A 24349-nucleotide genomic window follows, 5' to 3' on the forward strand; every position below is an offset into this window, starting at 1 on the left:
CGCTTTTCATAATATACTGTATAATATAATGTCTTCTGAATGCTGCACAACATGTAATGCACCATATACTACATTTCTGTTTGGGATTTATTTTGGGATATGTCTGATTTCACCTCATCGGTCCCCAAAAACCATCCATCAAAGGCTGCAAACTATATATATATTATATATATTGGCTATTTTCATCAATGATTCATCTGCACATCCTCTATTAATTGCTTATACAGCCATGAAATGTCAAAATATTATGGAAAAAGGCCAATACAATGTCTGAAAATTACACCACATTTCTGGGGGTCGCCAAATCATTTTGGAAGTCAGCTCTTCCTCCACTGTGTTAAAGTGTTCATGTGTTTTAGTCTTTTTGGTCATTTTGGGTCAATTTGTGTCTTTTCTGGGTCATTTTGTGTCTTTTTTTGGTCATTTGGTGTTTTTTTTGGTCATTTTGTGGTCAATTTGTGTCTTTTTTGGTCATTTTGTGTCTTTTTTGGTCGGTTTATGTCTTTTTTTAGTCATTTTGTGTCTTTTTTTTGGTAATTTTGTGTCTTTTTTTGGTCATTTTGTTTCTTTTTTTGGTCATTTTGTTTCTTTTTTGGTCGGTTTGTGTCTTTTTTTAGTCATTTTGTGTCTTTTTTTGGTCATTTTGTGTCTTTTTTTTAGTAATTTTGTGTCTTTTTTTGGTCATTTTGTTTCTTTTTTGGGTGATCTGAACTGTGAGATTGTTATAGATTAATTATATTATATTATTATATTATTATACATATATATCGTGAAGGGTTTATCGTTCTGTCATCTTATCACTTTGTGCTTTGTGACTGGTATTTTCACATCTGTCTTAAATTTCATAAAGCAAATGATTTATCAAGAAAACAACTTTAAATGAACGTTTCCTTTTTACACAGAAACAAACATAAAACATGCCACAGAAGACTAGATTGGCCAATAAAGTCTAATATAGAGAAATACAATTGAAATATTCATGCAAAGGAGGAGAGCTGAACATGTGAAAACCTGCATATTTGATGACTTATTTCATTCAGATTATTCTCCCTGTAGTATCTTCAGTGGGGGAAAAAAAGCACATGCAGCTTTTGAAGAGTTTCACTTAAAATCATGAATATGTAATTTCATTTTTTGGGTTAAAGATAAGCCAGAACATACAAGAGAGAATTCAGCCTATCTGATGCAGGAAATGCTGAGTGCGGCGTTCATGAATCCTTTGATGCCACAATGCCTTCAACGTTTCCACATTAAGAAGATAAAGAATCAACATGTCGGCCCGCTCTTCGCTCTCTTGTTGTTATTGACACTCTTTGTGGTGCTGGCCCTGCAGCTCAGACAGACAGTTGGTGGCACATATGCCCGGTGAGGCTGGCGAGGCTGGCAGCCTGGCAGCGCCTGGCTGGGGTCCTGCCAAACAGATGAGCCGGTAATTGTGTTTGGTTTAATGGTGAGCGGAGCGTGCACTGGCTTTCTACACACTGTGAGAGGGAAGAGCTTTCTCATTTTTTCTTTATGATTTTATTTTTAACCCTTAATAGGGCACTCATTGAAATACTTGCAAATTCCAAATTTCAACCCTATAGATAATATTATATACTGCCAGAATGTGGACTTGGAATTTACAAAGATTAAAGTGGCAAATGTAGGGTTTAAAAAGATCTGGGGACCTTTTATTGAATACATTAGAAAAGATAGACCTCAAACTGGGACCTGAACGCACTGCTTTCTTATTTTTATTTTATTAAGTATTTTTTTTAAAATTATATTATATATAAATATATGTTATATATATTATATATATTTTTTCTTGATATGTATCCGGGTTATGAGACTTTGCTGTTCCCCTCTGGCTCGGGCCTCCTGGACTCAATCTCTGGCCCTTTTCATTTCATATGAGTGGACAATTGGGGACATTTTATTGGCCCGACATGTTTTTGTGCACATTTTCTTTTTACGTTAATGATTAAGTGGTGGCTGGCTGGCTGTTGCTTCTGTTTAGTTTTATCTGTTTGTTTACTTTTATTTATTTTATTTTTTTTCTATGTTTCTTGTACTGTATGTGTCTGTATATATATATGTGCCAAAACTTTGCATAAATAAAATTTCCAAAAAAAAGTGGCAAATGTAGGAGAAAAACACACTTTTTTCTTGAAATATTACCTCCCCACCCCCGGGTTTGTATTATTATTTTTATTCATACTTAATATGCCCTAATATGCCGTCATAGTCAAGTTCTGCTCGTACAAGTCACAGAAGAATAATTCTGTTTGTGCAACTGTTTCTTGCTGATTTTTTTCAAAAGTTTTCATTTTCACATTTGAGGTCCAGGTCAATAAAGTTAATATTATTATATTATTATCATACTGATTGGTCAGATGTCATGGTGCCTGATCTTTGCTGATTAGCTGGAAGAAATCCATGTGGTTCTATGACCAAACAGAGAGACATGGAGACCTCATTTTGGATATCCGCTGAAGTTACCAAATACGGTTCTTCGCCCGATAAAGGGTTAAAAAGATAACTGATTCTCTTAAACGATTTATTGTCCCAGAAATTATCACGATAAATGATATTATTGTAATTTTAAGACATGTGTGCCTCTGTCATTATAATAAAATAGGATTAAAAATGCAAGTACATCCTTTCTTTGAATATTCACACATGAATATGAAAAAATCTTAAAAATATCCAGCATAGATAATGTTTTATTTCTGTTCATTGGGATTAGGCACTGCTCCCAGGTCTTATAACAGTAAAAAATGCTGTGTGTCAAACATCATGTTGGATAATGTTGCTGACATTATTAGGTAAAGGTCTAAAGTAAAGGCCCTATTATGCTATTTTGAACTGTGTAATAATGGGCGTTTAAATCAAGATTATGAACTCAGTTCTAAAAAAAACCCACACATTCAGCCTGAATCAAGGTTATAATAGTTTTGGATTTTTCATTAGTTTTGGTTTTAATTTTGTTGTGAATTTTTGTTTTCAAGTTCAGTTTTTAGTTTTTGTAAATGCTTAGTTTTAGTTTAGTTTTTATTAGTTTTAGTGTTCTTCTCTAAGGTTAGGGCAAAAAAGGCATAGTTAGGTGTTACAAAAGAGTGCATTTAAACAAATACACATAAATGCCAGAAGTGACATATCTACGTCTGTAACATAAAAACACTAAACTTAAAACTCTGTCATATAACCCAAAAATCTGCAGATTAAATATTTTTTGGGTCAATTATTTAGCCTTTGCACCGTGTTTTGTTTCCTATTGCAACACCAAAGCATTTTAAATTAGCTAGCATTCTGACTCTCCTCTATGCAAATGGCTGCTGAGGCTCATGGGTATTGTAGTATTTACAGATGTCAGCAAACGGAGAGAAAAAAACAGAAACAAAGTTGCAATAATTTAACATGATGGTAGTACATTATCCAGGAGGCTCCAGAGTTTACAAGATTAACAATCTTACTCTCAACTGGGTTCTTACAACAAATTTACAGAAAATACAGTAAACAACACAACACAACACAGACAAAAGCTGTCAGAATACAGACAGTAAATGTGGGGATGTCTCTGACAGAAAGATTAGAAACGGGAACACAGAACAGGAAAGAAAAAAAAACACGAGACAAAAGCCAAATAAAAACCGTCTCCCTCGGGAAGCAACTAAAGCCCGCAATCTACAATTTTTGAATTTCATGTTTCAAGTGATTTTTCAGTCTCCTCCTCAGACCTTGTCACACACACACACACACACACACACACACACACACACACACACACACACACATACACACACACAGAGACACACACACACACACACACACACACACACACACACGCATCCAAGTCATCTGAGCTCCTAAACCCTGAGAACAATTTCACAAAAGAACAAAGATAATCCATAATTTGAACCATTGTTGCCATGGTGACAGGCCGCACACACACACACACACACACACACACACACCCCAATCTTTCCAGTCTGTGTGACATGAAGCACTACAAGCAGACAGTTTAGTGCAGGGCGACATGGAGGGCCAGCCGTGCTGATATGAAGGTTTTAGTGGATGCAAAGAGAAAAAAAACATGAAATAGACTATCAGTTATTACTTGACCTAGAAAACCTAGAATCAACTTGGTGGTATTCCAAAGTTTCTCAGTTAGGCTTCAAACACAACGTGATGGTGACTCATGCCTCCATTTAGAATAAAAAAGTACGAAAGTCAAGAAACTTTTTTTTACAGATAAGGTGTTTTTATTTTAGATTGTCAACAAATCCCATAAAAAGACCATAAACCAAACAAGTCCTGTCTGTGAATCCAAAGCCTGATATTTTATTCCTCTTAAGCTTAGAGCTCTGTTGTTGTCCAACATGTCTGAGAGTCCACAGCACTGCTGGAGTTGACGTTAAAAATGGCCACCATGACAAAGCTAACACGCTGATGGTTCATATGTTTTTATTTGGTCATAAACTAATGGACACAATAAATTATCTGGGAACTATTGATGACTGCACAAAGTTCTGTGCCAATCGATCCTTTCCCGCATGTCTTCCCCTCTGTCTCCCCCTTTCACTCTCAATATCTCTCCTATCAATAAAGCTACAAAATGCCCCCCCAAAAAAAAAAAAAAAAAAAAAAAAAAAAAACGCCAAAAGTTAGCCTCATGGTGGCGGTAGAGGAAAAACTCAGAGGATCACCAAAGTCAGTAGGATTCATCCTCCGGGGATCATGAATTTCTGCAGAAAATTTTGCGACAATCCATCCAATGATTGCTGGGTTATTCCATTTTGAGAGCCATTGGTTCATGTTTCCCTCAGAATGAACTGCAATAACGTGTCCAGTAATTTTCATTAAATATCTGCAGAACTAGCAGGCTAACACGAAAAACTAATAGATGAACAACAGTGGACATAGCCACCGTTTTTGAAACCATTTAAGCTGTACCCATCTTGGTTATCTGGAGCCAGAAGTGACCATTTTTGGCAAGAGCGTGGAGCTAAGACAGCTTGGTAATAAAAATAAATAAGTGTCTTTCTGTTCAATTAAACACAAACCTTTAGGACATTTTTAGCTAACCAAAATATTATGATTAACTTTCATGAACTGAAACAGCACCATGAATGTACTTAAGTACACCTTAAGCATTTATTATCTATTTTACTCTAAAAAGGGACCATAGTTGACTAAATAAACATCATGCTTTATTAAAGAAGACTTGACAGTCACTATTGAGACCATAAACTACTTAGAAATGGTTTCTATGGGGTAATAAATCAAGTGAGAATTCGGTTCATTTTCTTATAGATCTGCATGCAAACTGGAGTCGCCCCCTGCTGGTCATTAGACAGAGTGCAGGTCTACAACCATTGGATGGATTTCCATGACATTTTGGAAAAACATTCATGGTGAATCTTTGTTCTACACTGAAAAACACAAGTGACTTCCTGACTTTTCATCTAGGAAAACCAGCTGGTCAAACAGGTGAAATATGACAAATTGCAGACTCTACTCTACTCTGTTTGGTTGGTGGCACTATCATGCAGCAATCACGCCTTTTATTTTGAAGGGATACTAGCTGCAGTGGTAAACAAAATCCAGAAAAGTAGAGTAAGTTGAGTCGAGCAGAGCTGCAGGGAAAATGTCCAACTTATATAAGGATCTGCATTGATGAGAGCTAAGACTCTACTACACTACTTTCTTAAAATTTCAGTTTGCAAACTTGTATCTTTCTTCATAATCACCCTTAATGACCTCTTAATCAGTATGAAAGGCTGAATGTGTTTTCCAGAATTAAAAAGAGATACTTGTCCAACTTTATCTGGATGTTTTTTTTTTTTTTACACCAGCGTGATGAGATGAAGAGTCCAGCTGATAAGATTTACAGACTGATTTGATTTATGCTGCTGTTTAATCATTTTAAGTGTGCCTCATAAAAATAAGGAGGCCGTAAGCCCGGGTATGAACCCTGCTCGTATTACAGACACTCCCCCGTCAGATTCACTAAAAGCACTCTCTTTGAAGCTCAAACACAACCCCGCCCGCCTCCACAGACTTCACAGGAGTCCCAAATATGTGATTGTTCATTAACCTCAACCCCTGTCTGGAAATAGCAACACAAACCCCGTTATTAGTGAGTCATTCTCTCCTGCTGTTTATCTCGCCTCTCTTCTTTCTGTTTTGCTTTGCAGCTCCGTTACTCCGAGGCGGTTTTGTTCCAGACATTGAAAGGTAACCGAATAATCCCAAGATCCATGACAAGGACACGACGAATCCCAAAGAAAGCATGAAACGCCGGGATATCCAGTCAGGAGGGTCCTGTGGTCTCAACGGAAACTAAAGGATCATTTAAGGTTTATCAAAACTTGAGCTTTGTCTTTCTAAGAATGGGGATGTCCCCCACTTTGTGCAGATATTCATGTTCCCCAGAGGATGAATCCTACGTGTTGCGCCATTGCGAATAATCCACGGCCATTATAGTCAATGTATCAACCGTCTGTACGTAGCTCTTAGCGAATCATATCAGTTATACCAGAAGATGTATGTAGAGTGACAGAAACTGATGTTTACATAGTTAGACTAGCCCATCTCGACATTGAGACTAAAATGCTCAATTCTGCTTCTGCAACGTTTTTCTGCAGCATGTTCTGACTCTGGCTGCTCACAGTCTACCGGCAGTGTTGGTGTGTGTGTGTGTGTGTGTGTTGCTTGCTGCTTTGCTCCTCCAGTTCTCGCTTTCTGCAAGATTATTTATTTTTACGCCTTATTCCCCCTCATGTCATTCAGCCACACACATCCACTGATTTTATGGTCAACAGACGAGCTGCTGGGGGTCTCTGGGGGCTCCGCTGTCCCCCGGCTCGTAGCCAGATCACCGTGGTTACAGCAGCGAGCGGTAGCAGTGAGCGGTAGCGGCGCTAGTAGCGGGGCTAGTAGTGGGGCTAGTTGGTAGATTAGGCTTTGGCCAAATCCTGTCTGAAGCAAGGCCAAAACATCCTTTTTGGTGGTGAAACAGGAGTGTAAAGTCAAACGTTGATCTTCTTTTAAAATAAACTTTGGCTCTAAACTATCTAGAACTCTGTCTACAGTTAGATCGAAAGAGAGCTTCACGTCTGCTGCAGCCATGTTGGATCCGTAAGAAAACTACAAAACTACAAGCTTCCGTCTGTCGAGTAGTACGCGTCATCGTCTCGCCGTCCCTCCCCGTTCTGTGATTGGATCCTAAAACAGGGCTAAGAATCGGCCCTGGTTGCCAGACTGCCTGGAGGTTTGAAATGAAATTCGAGCGCGCAAGGCAGTATGGGTATACCCAGGCTACCTGAATATAGTTATTCCTGGACTTGTGAACTCTGTCTAGAACTATTGGACGAATTTCTATTATATGTGTTCATGTTCCCCAGGGGACGAATCAGTGGAGTTAACTTACGCTAACTGGGGGACCTAGATTCTGCAACAATGCTGCAAAATGGTTTCAATAAAGTCCAGACCAACAGCTAATCTGGATTATTTGAACCATTTTAATTTCAGTTAAAGGTGAAAGCGTGCACCCAGTATCAGGGTTTCCCCATTTAAAATAATTCCAATGTGTTTTATGATTGGATTTATTTATTTTATTTATTGGAATAAACGGTACTGAACTGAACTGATATATTGGTAATAATTAGTCATTGCAGGTAGTTGCATCAGGAACTCTAAACTGCAAGTATGGATGACAACTTTTCCCTTTGGATTTGTTTTATCCTCTGAATAATGTTTTTTGTCAGACTGTTTGTGTTTCTTGCCCTTTCAGACTTCATAACTGACAGAAAATATGTGTGAAACCACCAGAATAAGACCCAAGGTTATAATAAACTGACATTATACTTCAAATTCAACCATGAGCTGCTTTAGCTGCGGTCAGTTGCTGCTAAGACCTAAATCCTTATCCTGTGACATTCATTTTCACTCATTCACATTCTCTGATAGCAGTCACACACCAAGTCCACACCAGTCACTCTTTCATTATCTCCCACTGCTGTTATCTTTCTCCTTCCTCTGCAATTCTCTTTGCACAGACAGCCGAGGCACCCGGCTGTGAGCGAGAGAGATGAACGCAGAGGGAGCAGGATAAAAAACGGGTTAGAAAAAAGACTCCAGTAGCTCAGGATGGCTGCTGAGACAGCAGAGTCTGGCCCTGCGAGTCTGGCTGGTGTCTTACAGCAGTGTACCAACCAACACGGTAAGAAAAGGCAGCATATCTCACGATTAATACCACACAATTAGGCCCACTCCACTTGTAGGCAAAATCAAAACTCATTACGCTCTGCAGGCGAGAGGCAGTGAGAGTCTGGGTGTGAGAGACGGAGCGAGCAGCAGGTTATTTGCTGCTGATGTGCACTTTTTCTCCAAACACGTTATCACAGATGGGAAGCAGAGAAGTGGCTTAAGATAAGGAAGGTAAGGAAAAGAGCAGAAGAAGAGGAGATTATTTTGTGTCTTTTTTTTTGTCATTTTGTGTCTTTTTTTTGGTAATTTTGTGTCTTTTTTTGGTCATTTTGTGTCTTTTTTTGGTCATTTTGTGGGTTTTTTTGGTCATTTTGTGTCTTTTTTTGGTCATTTTGTGTCTTTTTTTGTAATTTTGTGTCTTTTTTTGGTCATTTTGTGTCTTTTTTTGGTAATTTTGTGTCTTTTTTGGTCATTTTGTGTCTTTTTTTGTCATTCTGTGTCTTTTTTGGTCATTTTGTGTCTTTTTTTGGTAATTTTGTGTCTTTTTTTTGGTCATTTTGTGTCTTTTTTTGGTCATTTTGTGTCTTTTTTTGGTCATTTTGTGTCTTTTTTGGTCATTTTGGGTCTTTTTTTGGTAATTTTGTCTTTTTTTGGTCATTTTGTGTTTTTTTTTGTCATTTTGTGTCTTTTTTTGGTCATTTTTATATCTTCTGTGGGTTTTATTTTTTGGTTATTCTGTCTTCTCAATTTGTGTCTTTTTTGGTCATTTATGTGTCTTTTTTAGTTATTTTGTGTCTTTTTTAAAAATCATTTTTATGTCTTCTGTGGGTTTTATTTTTTTGTTATTCTGTCTTCTCATTTTGTGTCTTTTTTGGTCATTTTTTTGTCTTTTTCAAGACATTCAAAGATTTTGAATGCTCAAATATCATCTTTGCCATTTTTTCATGTGCTAATGTGCCCCTCTGATTAAACACTGGCCCCTCCTTGGCCCCCACAGTAAAACTGCTCTAGAACCGCCACTGATAAGGAAGGTAAGGAAAAGAGCAGAAGAAGAGGAGATTATTCAAACTGGAGCCACTTAAAGAACGATAATGGTCACTCACACTTCAAAAAGCTGACAGAGCAGCCATTAAAGCCCACAGCGTGTCCTATCTCTGAGGCTCTGTGGAGCCTATTAGCCCGGATCGGATTACATGGACGCTGCATGTTTGTGCGCCTCATGTGATGTGGGTCATGAGAGGGCTGCTGCAACAAAGGGAAAGTTGTGTTTGAGCTCCCTGATGCTGTGAGCAGCCAGGCAGTGCTGCCCTCTAGTGGCCGACGTTTCATCACATCCTTTAATCTTCTGCATGAGTCAGTGTTGCAGGTTTGGTGACGCTTTATTTTGGAGTTTCCTGGAAGGAAGTATGTAATTTTGGTGCTAATTATAGACGGTAATTAAAGAAAAGGGATGTGTGCACATTTGAGTAAAAGCAGAGAAAACTGATCCACCTTCAATGATATGCACCAATATGAAAACATTTTTTTATATATAATATGAAATGCAAAAAACTATTCTTGGGGTGATTCAGAAATTGTGTGATCTATTTATTTTACTTTTTATTATTTACCAATATTTATCTTTGACTTTTATTAAGGGATTTATTTTATTTTATATATATATATATATATATATATATATATATATATAAACAAACAAACAAACAAACAAACAAACAAACAAACAAACAAACAAACATACATACATACATACATACATATATATATATATACATACATATATACATATACAAATATATAAAAATATATACATATATACACACATATATACATATACATATATATACATATATACAAATATATATATATACATATACATATATATATACATATATACATATACATACATATATGTATACATACATATATATACATACATATATATATATATTAAAAATTGATTTATTATAAACATATACTAATGTTTGTTATGGTATTTGTTATTGTATGTTATTTATTTTCTATTTAAATGTCACCAAATGAATGATACTTTAAATATATGCTACTGTTTTATAAGCTATTTATTTATATTTTATTTTCTATTGTTTAATTTAGCTATTTATTTTATTTTTTATTTAACCTTTATTTAACCAGGAAATATCCCATTGAGATTAAGAACCTCTTTAATTTTTTTTTTTAAATAGTCACCAATAGACTGATAACAATCATACACTAATTTTATTAAAGTTTTATTTATTTTATTTTTATTTATTCAAACGGGCATCAAATGACTGTTTCCGAATGTATACAATTGTTATTAAGTTATTTATTATTCATATTTATTCTTTATTTATATAGTGCCCAAATGACTTACACTAAAGAATTAATAAAACTTTAAAATGGTATATTCATATTCCTGAAATTTAGATGCATTTTTTTCCATTAGACTACTTTCAATTTGTAATGTCTGCAAACCAATTCCATAATAAATTCAAAGCATATTTTTATTTTATAATTTAGATTAATATAAATATATAAACAGAAGACACAGCCCTCACATATTTAAGACTTTTTTTTAAGAACTTGAGACTTCTGTACCGAAACTTAAATCTTTGATTCCAAGTAATTACTGCGTAACCTAGAGTTTCTTTAGTCAGAGCACAGCAGGTCTGCTGCAATTTGTCTGCAGACGAGAGCACAATTATAAATATATCAAGTTTATAGATGTGGTTTCAAATGGCACATGAATAATGAACAGATTGTCCTTTGGTTTAAATCGGGCATATGCTTAAAGGAAGCCAACAACTGTTTATAACATACAACTAAACTAATTCTAACAAAAATATCTGTCCCTGAATTGCTCTTTTCTCTATTTTTATTATAACTGGCAACAAATTACATTGTATCCTGCACACTTAGAAAAGAGCCCTAAAAGAAAATAAAGTTCTATTTGCAAGAACAAAAGTAGACGACCAGGTATATGATGACCCCTTAAAGCAGCTATTCTCAACCTTAGGGTCGGGACCCCAATTGGGGTCGCGAGATGATTTCTGGGGGTCGCCAAATCATTTTGGAAGTCAGCTCTGTCTCCACTGTGTTAAAGTGTTCATGTGTTCTAGTATTTTTGGTCATTTAATGTGTTTTTTTTGGTCATTTTGTGTCTTTTTTTGCTCATTTTGTGTCTTTTTTTGATCATTTTGTGGTCAATTTGTGTCTTTTTGGTAATTTTGTTTCTTTTTTGGGTCATTTTGTGTCTTTTTTGTCATTTTGTGTCTTTTTTGGTCAATTTGTGTCTTTTTTTGATCATTTTGTTTTTTTGATCATTTTGTGGTCAATTTTTGACTTTTTTGGTCATTTTATTTCTTTTTATTGGTAATTTTGTGTCTTTTTTTGGTAATTTTGTTTCTTTTTTGGGTCATTTTGTGTCTTATTTTGTCATTTTGTCTTTTTTGGTCAATTTGTGTCTTTTTTTTGTCATTTTGTGTCTTTTTTGGTCATTTTGGTTTTTTTGATCATTTTGTGGTCAATTTGTGACTTTTTTGGTCATTTTATTTCTTTTTTTTTTGAGAACTACTGCCTTAAAGTATCCTCTGATAATCAGATTAAAAGAGATTCTTCACATATTACTCACTTTTACTCACTTTTCAGCTGCAGACAAGCATTTGAGTGAAAGTTCTCTCACACCTCTCAAACTCTGTTATTTCCGTTTCTCTGGGTGAAAGTGTGTCGCATTGAGAGCAGAAAAGTAATTTAAGTGGAGCACTTGAAGTGAAATATCTCACTCAGTCTCCTCACATGTCCTGCAGTAAGTCCTGGATTACCCCACTGACCCGGGCCCAGATCTCCATGACTCAATTTCTGATGAAGCACAAAACACAAGAGAACCATCACGTCCTCACAGCGCAGGGTCCAATCACGAGGCTGTGATTCTGTGTGACCGGGGAGGAACCCAAGCACCAGAGATTGAATCTCCTCTCCAGATTAGAATAAACTGCTAAACTCTGTCATGTGGGGAAGCGTCCTTAACGGGCCATTTTAGGTCTCCGAGTCCTACTTAAAGAGCCCGGGCTGTGAGCTTTCTCTGCACGTATGTCGGTAATATTTTTGATGATTTTGTGGTCAATTTGTGACTTTTTTGGTCATTTTATTTCCTTTTTTTTGGTCATTTTGTGTCTTTTTTTTTGTCATTTTGTGTCTTTTTTGGTAATTTTGTTTCTTTTTTGGGTCATTTTGTGTCTTTTTTGGTCATTTTCTGTCTTTTTTGGTAATTTTGTGTCTTTTTTTGGTCATTTTGTGTCTTTTTTGGTCATTTTGGGTTTTTTTTTATCATTTTGTGGTCAATTTGTGACTTTTTTGGTCATTTTATTTCTTTTTTTTGGTCATTTTGTGTCTTTTTTTAGTCATTTTGTGTCTTTTTTTGGTAATTTCGTTTCTTTTTTGGGTCATTTTGTGCCTTTTTTTTGTCATTTTGTGTCTTTTTTTGGTAATTTTGTGGTCAATTTGTGTCTTTTTTGATCATTTTGTGGTCAATTTGTGTCTTTTTTGGTCAATTTGTGTCTTTTTTTTTGTCATTTTGTGTCTTTTTTGGTCATTTTGTGTCTTTTTTGATCATTTTGTGGTCAATTTGTGTCTTTTTAGTTCATTTTGTTTCTTTAGTAAGTCCTGGATTAGGCTGTGATTCTGTGTGACCGGGGAGGAACCCAAACACCAGAGATTGAATCTCCTCTTCAGATTAGAATAAACTGCTAAACTCTGTCATGTGGGGAAGCGTCCTCAACGGGCCATTTTAGGTCTCCGAGTCCTACTTAAAGAGCCCGGGCTGTGAGCTTTCTCTGCACGTATGTCGGTAATATTTTTGCAGCGTGCGGTTGCAGAGTAGTTTCTTAATGACAGGGGAAGCCTGAGCCGACTCCGCGGCCTTCTGCGTAAACAGGCGTAGCTGGCTGCCATCTGGTTGGCTCGTACTTCAGAGAGCGTTCACTGATGATCTGCACTGATTCCAGCTCCACTCAGCTCCCACAGCTGAATATTTAGCAGCAGTTTAGGACTTTAACCCACATGATTAAAAGGGTCGCTCCAGAAAAATAGATTTTCTCACTTACACTACCGGTCAAAAGTTTTAGAACACCCCAATTTTTCCAGTTTTTTATTGAAATTCAAGCAGTTCAAGTCAAATGAACAGCTTGAAAGGGTACAAAGGTAAGTGGTGAACTGCCAGAGGTAAATAAAAAAAGATAAGCTTAACCAAAACTGAAAAATAATGTACATTTCAGAATTATACAAGTAGGCCTTTTTCAGGGAACAAGAAATGGGTTAACAACTTAACTCTATGGAGTCTTGGGCTATTTTGTCCATTTTTGAATTCTTTTCATGTCTTTGTAAGTCATTTTGTGTCTTTTTTTTGGTCATTTTGTGTCTTTTTTTTGTAATTTTGTGTCTTTTGGTGTCTTTGCAAATGTGCATTAATTTCAGAGTACACTGAGACATTAAACTGCATAATTTTCAATTAAATTCTGGAAAAGTTGGTGTGTTCTAAAACTTAAAAGGTAAAAGCACAAAAGTATCAGAAAATGTACTTAAAGTATCAAAAGTAAAAGTACTTGTTATATCCTCAGAATATCCCCACTCATATTGCCAAATATATTCTCAATATATTATTTGGAACTACTTCTTAATATACTGTTATGTGGTTTCATTTATGCAAATGCATGATCACTTTAAATTGGTCAAGTATTTTTTTATATTAACTCTCAACAATACTACACAATACTTGAGTAAATTAATTTAGTTACATTCAAGCACTGCAAAAGGCTCATAAATAAATAAAATAATACATCAAACGTACACAATATAATAAAGTCCTAAAGTGCTCCGTCCTCTGAACATTTTTATTTCATTTTGTTATTATTTAATTATCATTTTGATGATAACTCTCTTGGTAAATCTATTAAGAATTTGTCTTTAAAATAGGTCAAGAAATAGTGAAAATATTGGGGAATAAAATCGCAATATCCTACGACCCAAGGTGACATCTGCAATGTTCTGTTTACCAAAACTCCAAAACTTAAATTAATTATCAGCAAAAGTTGCACGACAAACAATTAGTCGATCATCAAAACTGTTTGTCTATCTTTATGTTTGCAGCTAATTTCTCATATTACAGGACCGAATAGTTCTGCACATGTATTTGGTATTTTCCTGTAAGTTTGACATGAATCCACGTGGTTGACCACAAGATCACATTTGTGTTTATATATTACTCGCACAAGATGCACCAGTGTAAACAATTCCACCAATAAAAACACTTTCTGAGTGACTACTGCTGCTGCTTTGTACCTGTTTGAAGTCGAAGAAATGTCAGAAAAACAAACATTGTCACATCTGGATAAATAATAATCATCTGGAGGTGCACACAGCTCACTGAATCTCAATGAATCCAAAATAAACTGTTTTTGCTGCGACCTAATTGTAATAAACAGATCAAAAGATGCCAAAACAGCTTACCATGGTGCTGAGATTTTAAAATTTGCAAGAAGAGAAGAAGACAAACTTTAAAATGCTTGTTTTCTGAATGCAGGTTGGATCATTTGGAGCAAAATCAGCTGAGTCTGCAGCTCCGCTGGCCTTTACAGGTCTTTATAGTGATGTCAGCTCATTTTTTTATCTGTCCAGTCCACGACTTTACTGTTCTGGTTCACTTATATCGCTTTCATTACATCGTTTTTAGAGAAAAAGCTGTAAAAACCCATTGTACTCTACCTGCTCAGCAGCAAACAGCAGACAGATAGAGATGAGCTGGTGATAAAAGTGGAGCATTTAGCAGCTCAAGAGACAGATATTTTCCTTTAGGGTGTGGTGGGGACCAAAACAGAGCTAATAGAGAGAGAATATTGGATTTATAAAGTTATAATCTGAGAGATTTGTGTCTTTTTTGGTCATTTTGTGTGTGTTTTTTTGGTCATTTTGTTTGTTTTTTTTTGGTCATTTTGTGTCTTTTTGGTAATTTTGTTTCTTTTTTGTGTCATTTTGTGTCTTTTTTGGGTCATTTTGTGTTTTTTTGTCATTTTGTGTTTTTTTTGGTCATTTTGTTTTTTTTATTATTTTGTGGTCAATTTGTGACTTTTTTGGTCATTTTATTTCTTTTTTTTGTCATTTTGTGTCTTTTTCTAGTCATTTTGTTTCTTTTTTTGGTAATTTTGTTTCTTTTTTGGGTCATTTTGTGTCTTTTTTGGTCAATTTGTGTCTTTTTTGGTCATGTTGTGTCTTTTTTGATCATTTTGTGGTCAATTTGTGTCTTTTTTGGTCATTTTGTTTCCTTTTTTGGGTCATTTTGTTTCTTTTTTGGGTGATCTGAACTGTGCATGTGAGATTCTGTTCAGTGAGCTTTTCATAACTTCACTTGCTAATAACTTCACAATATCAGCTCAAAAGGTAACAGGTCAAATTTGTTCCCACTGCCTCCAAGGGGCCAATTATTGCAGGTTTGGGACCCGACCCCAAATTTCTAGCTGAGTATGTATTATGAAGAACAATGTAAAGCTGCTGATCCTAAAACAAATCATACATCAGCTGCAGCACCTCCTTCCTCTTTCCTGAGCCAAACATCTTTATTTATGAGACCAAAAAGTACAGCAATCTGTCGAAAAGCAAAAGTTTCCCAGACCGCTATGAGCTTACGGATCTGAATAAATGCACCTGTGTGTGAAGGGGAAAAAAAGCCTCTTTGAAAGCGTCTAACAACTTCACAAAAACACACAGAGCGAGTGTGCGGATGACAGCGGAACACAAAACAGTCGGGTCTGTGGGAGAGAAACACTCAAACGAGTCAAAAGAAAGGCTTTCGCTCCTGCAGCAGTTTCACTTCTGATGTGACTTCATTTGAATCACAAAGAAACAAAAGGCTTTTTGCTACTGAATGCACAAAAAAAAGAAGATAAAGCCGCACAAAACGATGAGAAAACAACATTAAAATGCAAAAGAAGTTTTTGTAACTCTGCACTGCGTTGTTATCCAGATAAGCACACAAACATACGCAACTTTTGACCAGTTACACCCCTCTGTTCCCATGACCGAGTCACCTTTCTGTGTGTGTGTGTGTCTGGATGTGTGTGTGTCTGTATGTGTGTGTGTGTGTGTGTGTGTGTGTGTGATACAGTGAGTGTGTGTTTGAGCCTGTTGTGCCAACAGAGAAGTCGACGGGGGCAGCAGTGGGAGGCAAACGGAGGAGAAGAAAAGAAAAGAGAAGCGAGTCGAGCCGAGCGGGCGAACAGCAGAAAGAGAGAATTCAGGCAGAAGTAAACGTCCCTCTGAGAAAGACTCGCTCTTATTGGTACTTCATTAGTCTTGACCTTGCATTTGACCCAAGGCGAATGCAGCAGCAAGCCCACTGCTATGACACCGCCACCACACACACACACACACACACACACACACACGCCCACACAAACACACACACACACAGGAATGCTGCTTCTGTTATTGTCTTTAAGTGCCAAACTCAGGCCAAGGCCTCGCCAGGGTTTGAAAAACAAAATAACAGCCGTGCAAAGCTCTCTCTCTCACACACACACACTCAGACACACACACACACACACACTCTCACACACCCAGAACACCACTTCCGTCCATTCTCTCGCACAGAGAGAGGAAGTGGAGTCGGAGCTGGCCCGGCCCCAGCCGTCCAGACGGAGGTAGCCCTGGCAGAGCCGTCTCCTGCTGCAGACTCCTTCTGAAGGCCTTTAAGAGACTCTGGGAGCAGCTCGCCATCCTTCACTTCCACATTGTTGGTTCAATGTAAAGCCACTTCAAGTGTCAAGAAGTTTATCTGGTAGTAAACATGAACATAATATGATGATATAATATACACTACTGGTCAAAAGTTTTAGAACACTCCAACTTTTCCAGAATTTTAATGAAATGATGCAGTTTAATGTCTCAATGTACACTGAAATTAATGCATATAACAAATAAACAATTGAAGTTAAACAATAAATCATAGAATCAATTTAGAAAGGAAAATGTATTCTAAACTGTTGACTCATGGAAGTATCACCTTAACAGATAGAACAGCTGAACACACTCAATGGAAATCAAATATTCTTCAGAAAGTTCTTCCCAACTCTGTTGCAGAAGTTCCCTTAAATGTGGAGCAACTTGTAGGTTGTAAGTAATCAAGAAAAGTTGGGACACCTGTAGGAATTGGTAGCAACTTTCAAGGCTTGATCAACCTCCGTTGCTGCAGAACTGCTTTAAGTTTTTAACCCATTTCTTGTTCCCTGAAAAAGGCCTACTTGTATAATTCTGAAACGTACATTATTTTTCAGTTTTGGTTAAGCTTACCTTTTTTTATTTACCTCTGGCAGTTCACCACTTACCTTTGTACCCGTTCTAGCTGTTCATTGGATTTGAACTGCTTTAATTTCAATAAAAAACTGGAAAAATTGGGGTGTTCTAAAACTATATCCTTGCTCTGACTCTAGACTATAGATCCAGAAACTTAATTTCCTCATCTTTGATTGCCTACTTACAAAAAAACTAAGGGGAAATGGTCCAATGACTGTGCAAGATGGGCAATTTGGCCGCCATTTGATACAAATTAGAAGGTCAAAAACTCAAAATTTCGCTTGGGAACCATTTTTTTTGGACTCCGCACCCTTGAGATATGTAAGGTAGGCCGGTTCCTGACTTGTGCTCCTCACTTCTTATAGAAGGCCCTTTTTCTGAAATCCGTCTAGACTATTCCATTTTGCTACGTTTTGTCGTGGCTGAACCACAGGTTTCCCCTTCAACCCGTGTTTTGTGCCCTCATTGGCTGTAGCTCTCCGATGGCTGGATATTTAGTCTGCTAAATATGTTAGCATGTTGAGTTTAAAAAAGTTGAAATAGTATAAAAAAATAGGTTGCATCTTTCTTTCACATGCTTCCAAAAGAAATGCACCTGCAAACACTACCACTTTTGTCTACAGGGGGCGGCAGAATCCACACAAAGATGAAGTTCCTTATGGTTGCTTTACCAAACACAGTGTTTAGTTTAGGAACTTTTATTGTCTCAGACTATTCATCTTTGTCTAAATGTCTAACCCTACATCTTAACTTTATTATTTACCGTCCTCTCATGATGTCCAACGACCAACGGCCGCCATTTTGATATGCAAATGAGAAGGTCAAAAACTCAAAATCTCGCTTGGGAACCTTTTTTTTTGATTCAGCACCCTTTAAATAAGTAAAATAGGCCAGTTCCCGACTTGTACCCATAAATGCTCCTCACTTTCACTTTTTGGACAATTCCATCTAGACTATGTTGGACTCACCACAGTTTTTCCATTTTGCTACGTTTTGTCGTGGCTGAACCACAGGTTTCCCCTTCAACCCGTGTTTTGTGCCCTCATTGGCTGTAGCTCTCCGATAGATTCCCCTCCAGGTTCAGATATCTGTCTGCTAAATATGTTAGCATGTTGAGTTTAAAAAAGTTGAAATAGTATTAAAAAAATAGGTTGCATCTTTCTTTCACATGCTTCCAAAAGAAATGCTCCTGCAAACACTACCACTTTTGTCCACAGGGGGCGGCAGAATCCACACAAAGTTGAAGTTCCTTATGGTTGCTTTAACAAACACAGTGTTTAGTTTAGGAACTTTTATTGTCTCAGACTATTCATCTTTGTCTAAATGTCTAACCCTACATCTGAAGTTTATTATTTACCATCCTCTCATGATTTACAGCGCCAGAAAGCATCGACGCGTCAGCAAACATCACACACATCGTGTCTCCTGGTGCGGCTCTCTATCATCATCGCTGTCATCACACTGGCTCTCCTAACGCAGCATATTCACACAGATATCTCATTATGCTGAGTTATAAATGTTTGTGTAAGTGTGTGTGTGTGTGTGCTGTCTCTTTCAAACACACTTGTCAAACAAACAAAGAGACTATTCAGCACAAGCTCAACAGTAAAAGCACAACATGTGCACTACGGCGTCCAGACAGCAGGCTGTGTTTGGCTGCTGAACACCAGTAACAATCCAAACTACAGCACAACAAGCTGTCTGACAGGATCTGAGAGCAAAAGAGGAGAAATAAGGACTTGTTTCTTTCTTTCCGAGCAGCCAATTAACGTCTGTCAGACACTAACTCGGCCAAGGAAACAGCAAAGATTACATCCTGCAACAGGTGATCAAAGATGCTGCAAAATGTTGACTTGTGCATGAACTCCTCAGTCTCCAAAGAGGGAATATATTGATTAGAAGGTTTTATAATTAGGTCCATATATACATAAATGCCCCATCTCCTCCAAACATCCAGCTAATGGACACTTTTCTCTCCAGCTGCATTAAAATCCATCCCCTCTCTAAGCTGCAGCATCATTTAGACCAGTAGTTCTCAACCTTTTTGAGTCGCAACCCTCAATTTAATTTGCATGTTGTCCTCGACCCCCACTCACTGAACACAATCTCACACGCACAGTTCAGATCACCCAAAAAGACACAAAATGACCAAAAAAAGACGCGAAATGATAAAAAAAAGACACAAAATGACCACAAAATGATCAAAAAAAGGCACAAAATGACCCAAAAAGACACAAAAAGACCAAAAAAAGATGCGAAATTACCAAAAAAAGACACAAAATGATCAAAAATAGACACAAAATGACCAAAAAAGACACAAAATTACCAAAAAAAAGACACAAAATGACCAAAAAAAAGACATGAAATGACCAAAAAAAAGACACAAATTGACCACAAAATGATCAAAAATAGACACAAAATGACACAAAAAGACACAAAACGACCAAAAAAGACACAAAATGACCAAAAAAAAGACACAAAATTACCAAAAAAAAAGCCGTGAAATGACCAAAAAAAAGACACAAATTGACCACAAAATGATCAAAAATAGACACAAAATGACACAAAAAGACACAAAATGACCAAAAAAAGAAACAAAATGACCCAAAAAAAGATGCGAAATGACCAAAAAAAAAAGACACAAATTGACCACAAAATGACCAAAAAAAAGACACAAAATTACCAAAAAAAGACGCGAAATGACCAAAAAAAAGACACAAATCCACCACAAAATGATCAAAAAAAGACACAAAATGACCCAAAAATACACAAAATGACAAAAAAAGACACAAAATGACCAAAAAAAAGACACAAAATGACAAAAAAAACAAAAAATTACCAAAAAAAGACACATGACCCAAAAAGACACAAAATGACCAAAAAAGACACAAAATGACCCAAAAAAGTAACAAAATGACCAAAAAAAGACACAAAATGACCAAAAGAAGACACAAAATGACCAAAAAAAGACACAAAATGACAAAAAAAAGACACAAAATGACAAAAAAAAGACACAAAATGACCAAAAAAGACACAAAATGACCAAAAAAGACACAAAATTACAAAAAAAAAACACAAAATTACCAAAAAAAGACATTAAATGACCAAAAAGACTAAAACACATTAACACATGAACACTTTAACACAGTGGCGACAGAGCTGACTTCCAAAATGATTTGGCGACCCCCAGAAATCATCTCGCAACCCCAATTGTGGTCGGGACCCCCAGGTTGAGAACAGCTGATCTAGAGAGCGTGATGGAGCGGCGAGCAGCTCTTACCTTGGGCCACTTGGGGTTGATGAGTCGTGCTTTGATGGCGTCGTCCAGCGCCGTGCCGTACTGGCCCAGCCGGAGATAGGCGGCGGAGCGGTTACTGTACAGGATGCAGTTCTGAGGGTCGGCGGTCAGCGCCTCGCTGTAGAGACGCACCGCCAGAGCGTACTCCCCCTGCTGGCAGGCCTGGTTACTGCGCCGCACGCGCTCCAGGAACTCAGCTTTGCTTAAACCGGGCGGAGCGGGAGGAGCGGCGGACGGCCGGTCGATCCTTTTCACTGCCGGCGAGGCTGAAGGGACGACGGGGGAGGAAGAGGAGGAGGAGGAGGAGGGAGGGTTGGTGGTCCTGCTGGTGGAGCGAGAACCGAACAGAGAGAACTGAGGAGCAGAAAGAGGAGGAAGGGGGGAGGAGAAGGAGGAAAGCCATTGTTCCATCAGTCAATCAATAGAAACATTTTTCATAATTCTCCAGACCAGTGGTGGTTCTACACAGGGGCCTCCAGGGGCCACTGCCCCTGTGAAGAAGCCTTTGGCCCCTGCTGTGGCCCCTGTGTCAAATTAATAATAAAATGATCAATTTATAACAATAAACAATGGAACAATTCTAACCTTTTTTTTGTTCAAACAATATCTCATTGTACAAAAAAAGGAACCCAGAATGTTACATTGTATAATAGTTTAACTCTATGGAGTCTTATTGGGATATTTTGTCCATTTTTGAATCCTTTTCATGTCTTTACATGTCTTTGTAAGTCATTTTGTGTCTTTTTTTGGTAATTTTGTGTCGGTTGTTGTGTCTTTTTTAGTTATTTTGTGTCTTTTTTGTCATTTTGTGTCTTTTTTGTCATTGGTGTCATTTATGTGTCTTTTTTTGTGTCTGTTTTAGTTATTTTGTGTCTTTTTTTGTCATTTTTATGTCTTCTGTGGGTTTTTTTTGGTTATTCTGTCTTCTCATTTTGTGTCTTTTTGGTCATTTTGTGTCTTTTTCAAGACATTCAAAGATTTTGAATGCTTAAATATCATCTTTGCCATTTTTTCATGCTAATGTGCCCCTCTGATTAAACACTGGCCCCTCCTTGGCCCCCACAGTAAAATTGGTCTAGAACCGCCACTGCTCCAGACATCCTAAAACTGTCAACTGAATATCTTTGGTTCTTAGACTGTTTGTGGGAACAAAACATGACATTTAGGTACGAAACTTCAGACTTTAGTAAGCTGTGATCGGCATTTCTTCAATCTTTACTTCACTTTTCATAGACTAAATAGATGGTGGAGACCAAAAACAGAGCTAAAAGAATCAAAAAGTGGATTCCAAAGAAATTCTCAATGTACCTGCCAACCTTCCAGGTTTGCCTACACACGTTTTGAAAATTTTATGACACCAAGAACTTGAAGAACACCATATTAAAATCCATGCTGTGAGTTGGTTTCAAAATCTTTTGGTATTTTGGAGATTTCTGCAAGAATTGCATCTTTCAGCAATTGAATGATGAGTTCTTCTGTTGTGTAAACTGCTGAGAAACCCCCTTATTGCCAATATAATGTGGAAAGCAATCCTCTGAATGATCGTGGTCTCTAGTTTGTGGTTGTAAAGTATCCTAGAGGTCACAGCAGATCATTTTATACAGCAGGGTCAAGTTTTAAGAATACCCAATTTATGCAATTCACAGACTGTTCAGGGACCCCAGTATGTAGAAATATACACATATAATTGGCCATTTTACTGCAAACTTATGGGTCCCCATAGAACCCATTTTCATTCAAATATATATAGAGCTCAGAGGTCAAGGGACCTGTTTAAAAATGGGTTTTACAGTCTATTCCTCATTAAAATTTAGCCTAATTTTGGGGTTTTTTTTCGCCCACTTCTAGACAAGTTAGCAAGACACAAAAAATAATCTGTAGATTAACCAAAACACATCTTGTGTGCACATAAACACACTCACTATCAGATACTTTTTAAGCTCTCAAACTCAAATAATATTAGCAATTGCCCCACTTTGTATCGCAACTGCTGTACAACAACAACACTGGGATAAATAAAGTTTTATCATATCTTATATATCAGCATCTGCCTCAAAAGTCATGCATCAGTCAGATTATACTGATTACTCCACATTTTAAACTGTCATTGAGAGAGAAGACTGTCCAAATGAGAAAAGGCTTTTTCCCCAGCGTGTTGCAGAAAAAAAACAAGTTTAGAAAGACAGCAGGGCAATGTGCTTTTGGCTTCTGTTACATAAGTCATAAAAAATAAACAGTACGACACCAAAACATGCTGCAGCCTCATTTGCATGATACGATACTGTAGTTTCTGGCAAATGGGACACCAAACTGCTGCCTGGGCTTTTCTTTTCTGCTGGTGGTAACAGCTCGAATCCCTCAGAGAGACGGAAAGAGAGAAAAGAAGGAAACTCAGACGGACTCAGACAGTCAGATGAGGCTTCTGTTCTTCTCATTCAAACTTTGTGTAAAATGTGCTCACTGAGGTTTGTTCTCTGCAACTCTGACATTGAGACGCTGCCTCCCTCCCTGATCTGATGTTTCCAAATTTGTCCTTTCACCAGAGCTTACACCAAGGCCTTCATTATGTCTCTCTATTCCCCTCTCTCTCTCTCACACACACACACACACACACACACACACACACACACACACACACACACACTTAAAATATGCTGGAGGGATTCCTAAAACTTTCAGATGCATCACCCAAGAGGCGAGGACAGGCATGAAGCCGTTTGGAGCTGCACAACTGAAATAAACTTCAAGAAAACGTTCAGATGTTCACACAGATTCCAACATGGTCTCACAGGAATCCGTGAAATAGCCACGGATTTGCTTGACTCAAAATCCGTGGAATAGCCACGGAAACACTCAAATTTCCATGAAACTGACACGGATTTCGCTACAATGCAAGTTAATGACAGTCATATCCCGTGGCTATTCCAACATACAAAGTGATTATGTACATTCACTGAGTGAATATTTAGAAAATAAAACATATATTTCTCGCTAGAAATGTGATCAAAATCCATTTTTATGCAGAAACTAAGTCAAAATATTGATTTTTTTCACTAAAAATGAGAGAACTGTCCGCCATGTTTTTTTGTTCTGACCGCCGGGACCTTGAAAGTCACGTGACTTGGAACAAACCAATAGGAACAAATATCCATGGAATAGCCACGGGATATGACTGTCATTAACTTGCATTGTAGCGAAATCCGTGTCAGTTTCACGGAAATCTGAGTGATTCCGTGGCTATTCCACGGATTTTGAGTTAAGCGAATCCGTGGCTATTTCACAGATTCCTGTGAGACCAGGTTCACAGATTCACACATGTGAGATGACAAATGATGCAGACACACAATCAAATATCCACTCCGTGCAGGTTTAGACCACTTTAAGCAGCTAGCATGAAGATTAATTAGACGATTTGGTCGATGTCAAACTCTTGAATGGGCGTAGTGGCCTGATACACCTTCTAGTAAATGCAGCAGGTTGTTATCATCTCATTCGATGGGCTGCTATATTAAT

General features: G+C 37.3%; 1 protein-coding gene across 1 annotated transcript in view; it reads right to left on the reverse strand.

The window, feature by feature from the left end:
• ttc28 (tetratricopeptide repeat domain 28) overlaps nucleotides 1–24349 on the reverse strand; it is a 188579-nt gene that overhangs the window by 152858 nt on the left and 11372 nt on the right. The window contains exon 2 of the mRNA XM_059358726.1: nucleotides 20819–21190. Within this exon, the coding sequence (XP_059214709.1) occupies nucleotides 20819–21190 (372 nt within the window). The remainder of the gene's footprint in view (nucleotides 1–20818; nucleotides 21191–24349) is intronic.

Source organism: Centropristis striata, chromosome 19 (assembly GCF_030273125.1).
Source record: "Centropristis striata isolate RG_2023a ecotype Rhode Island chromosome 19, C.striata_1.0, whole genome shotgun sequence".
Lineage (NCBI taxonomy): Eukaryota > Metazoa > Chordata > Actinopteri > Perciformes > Serranidae > Centropristis > Centropristis striata.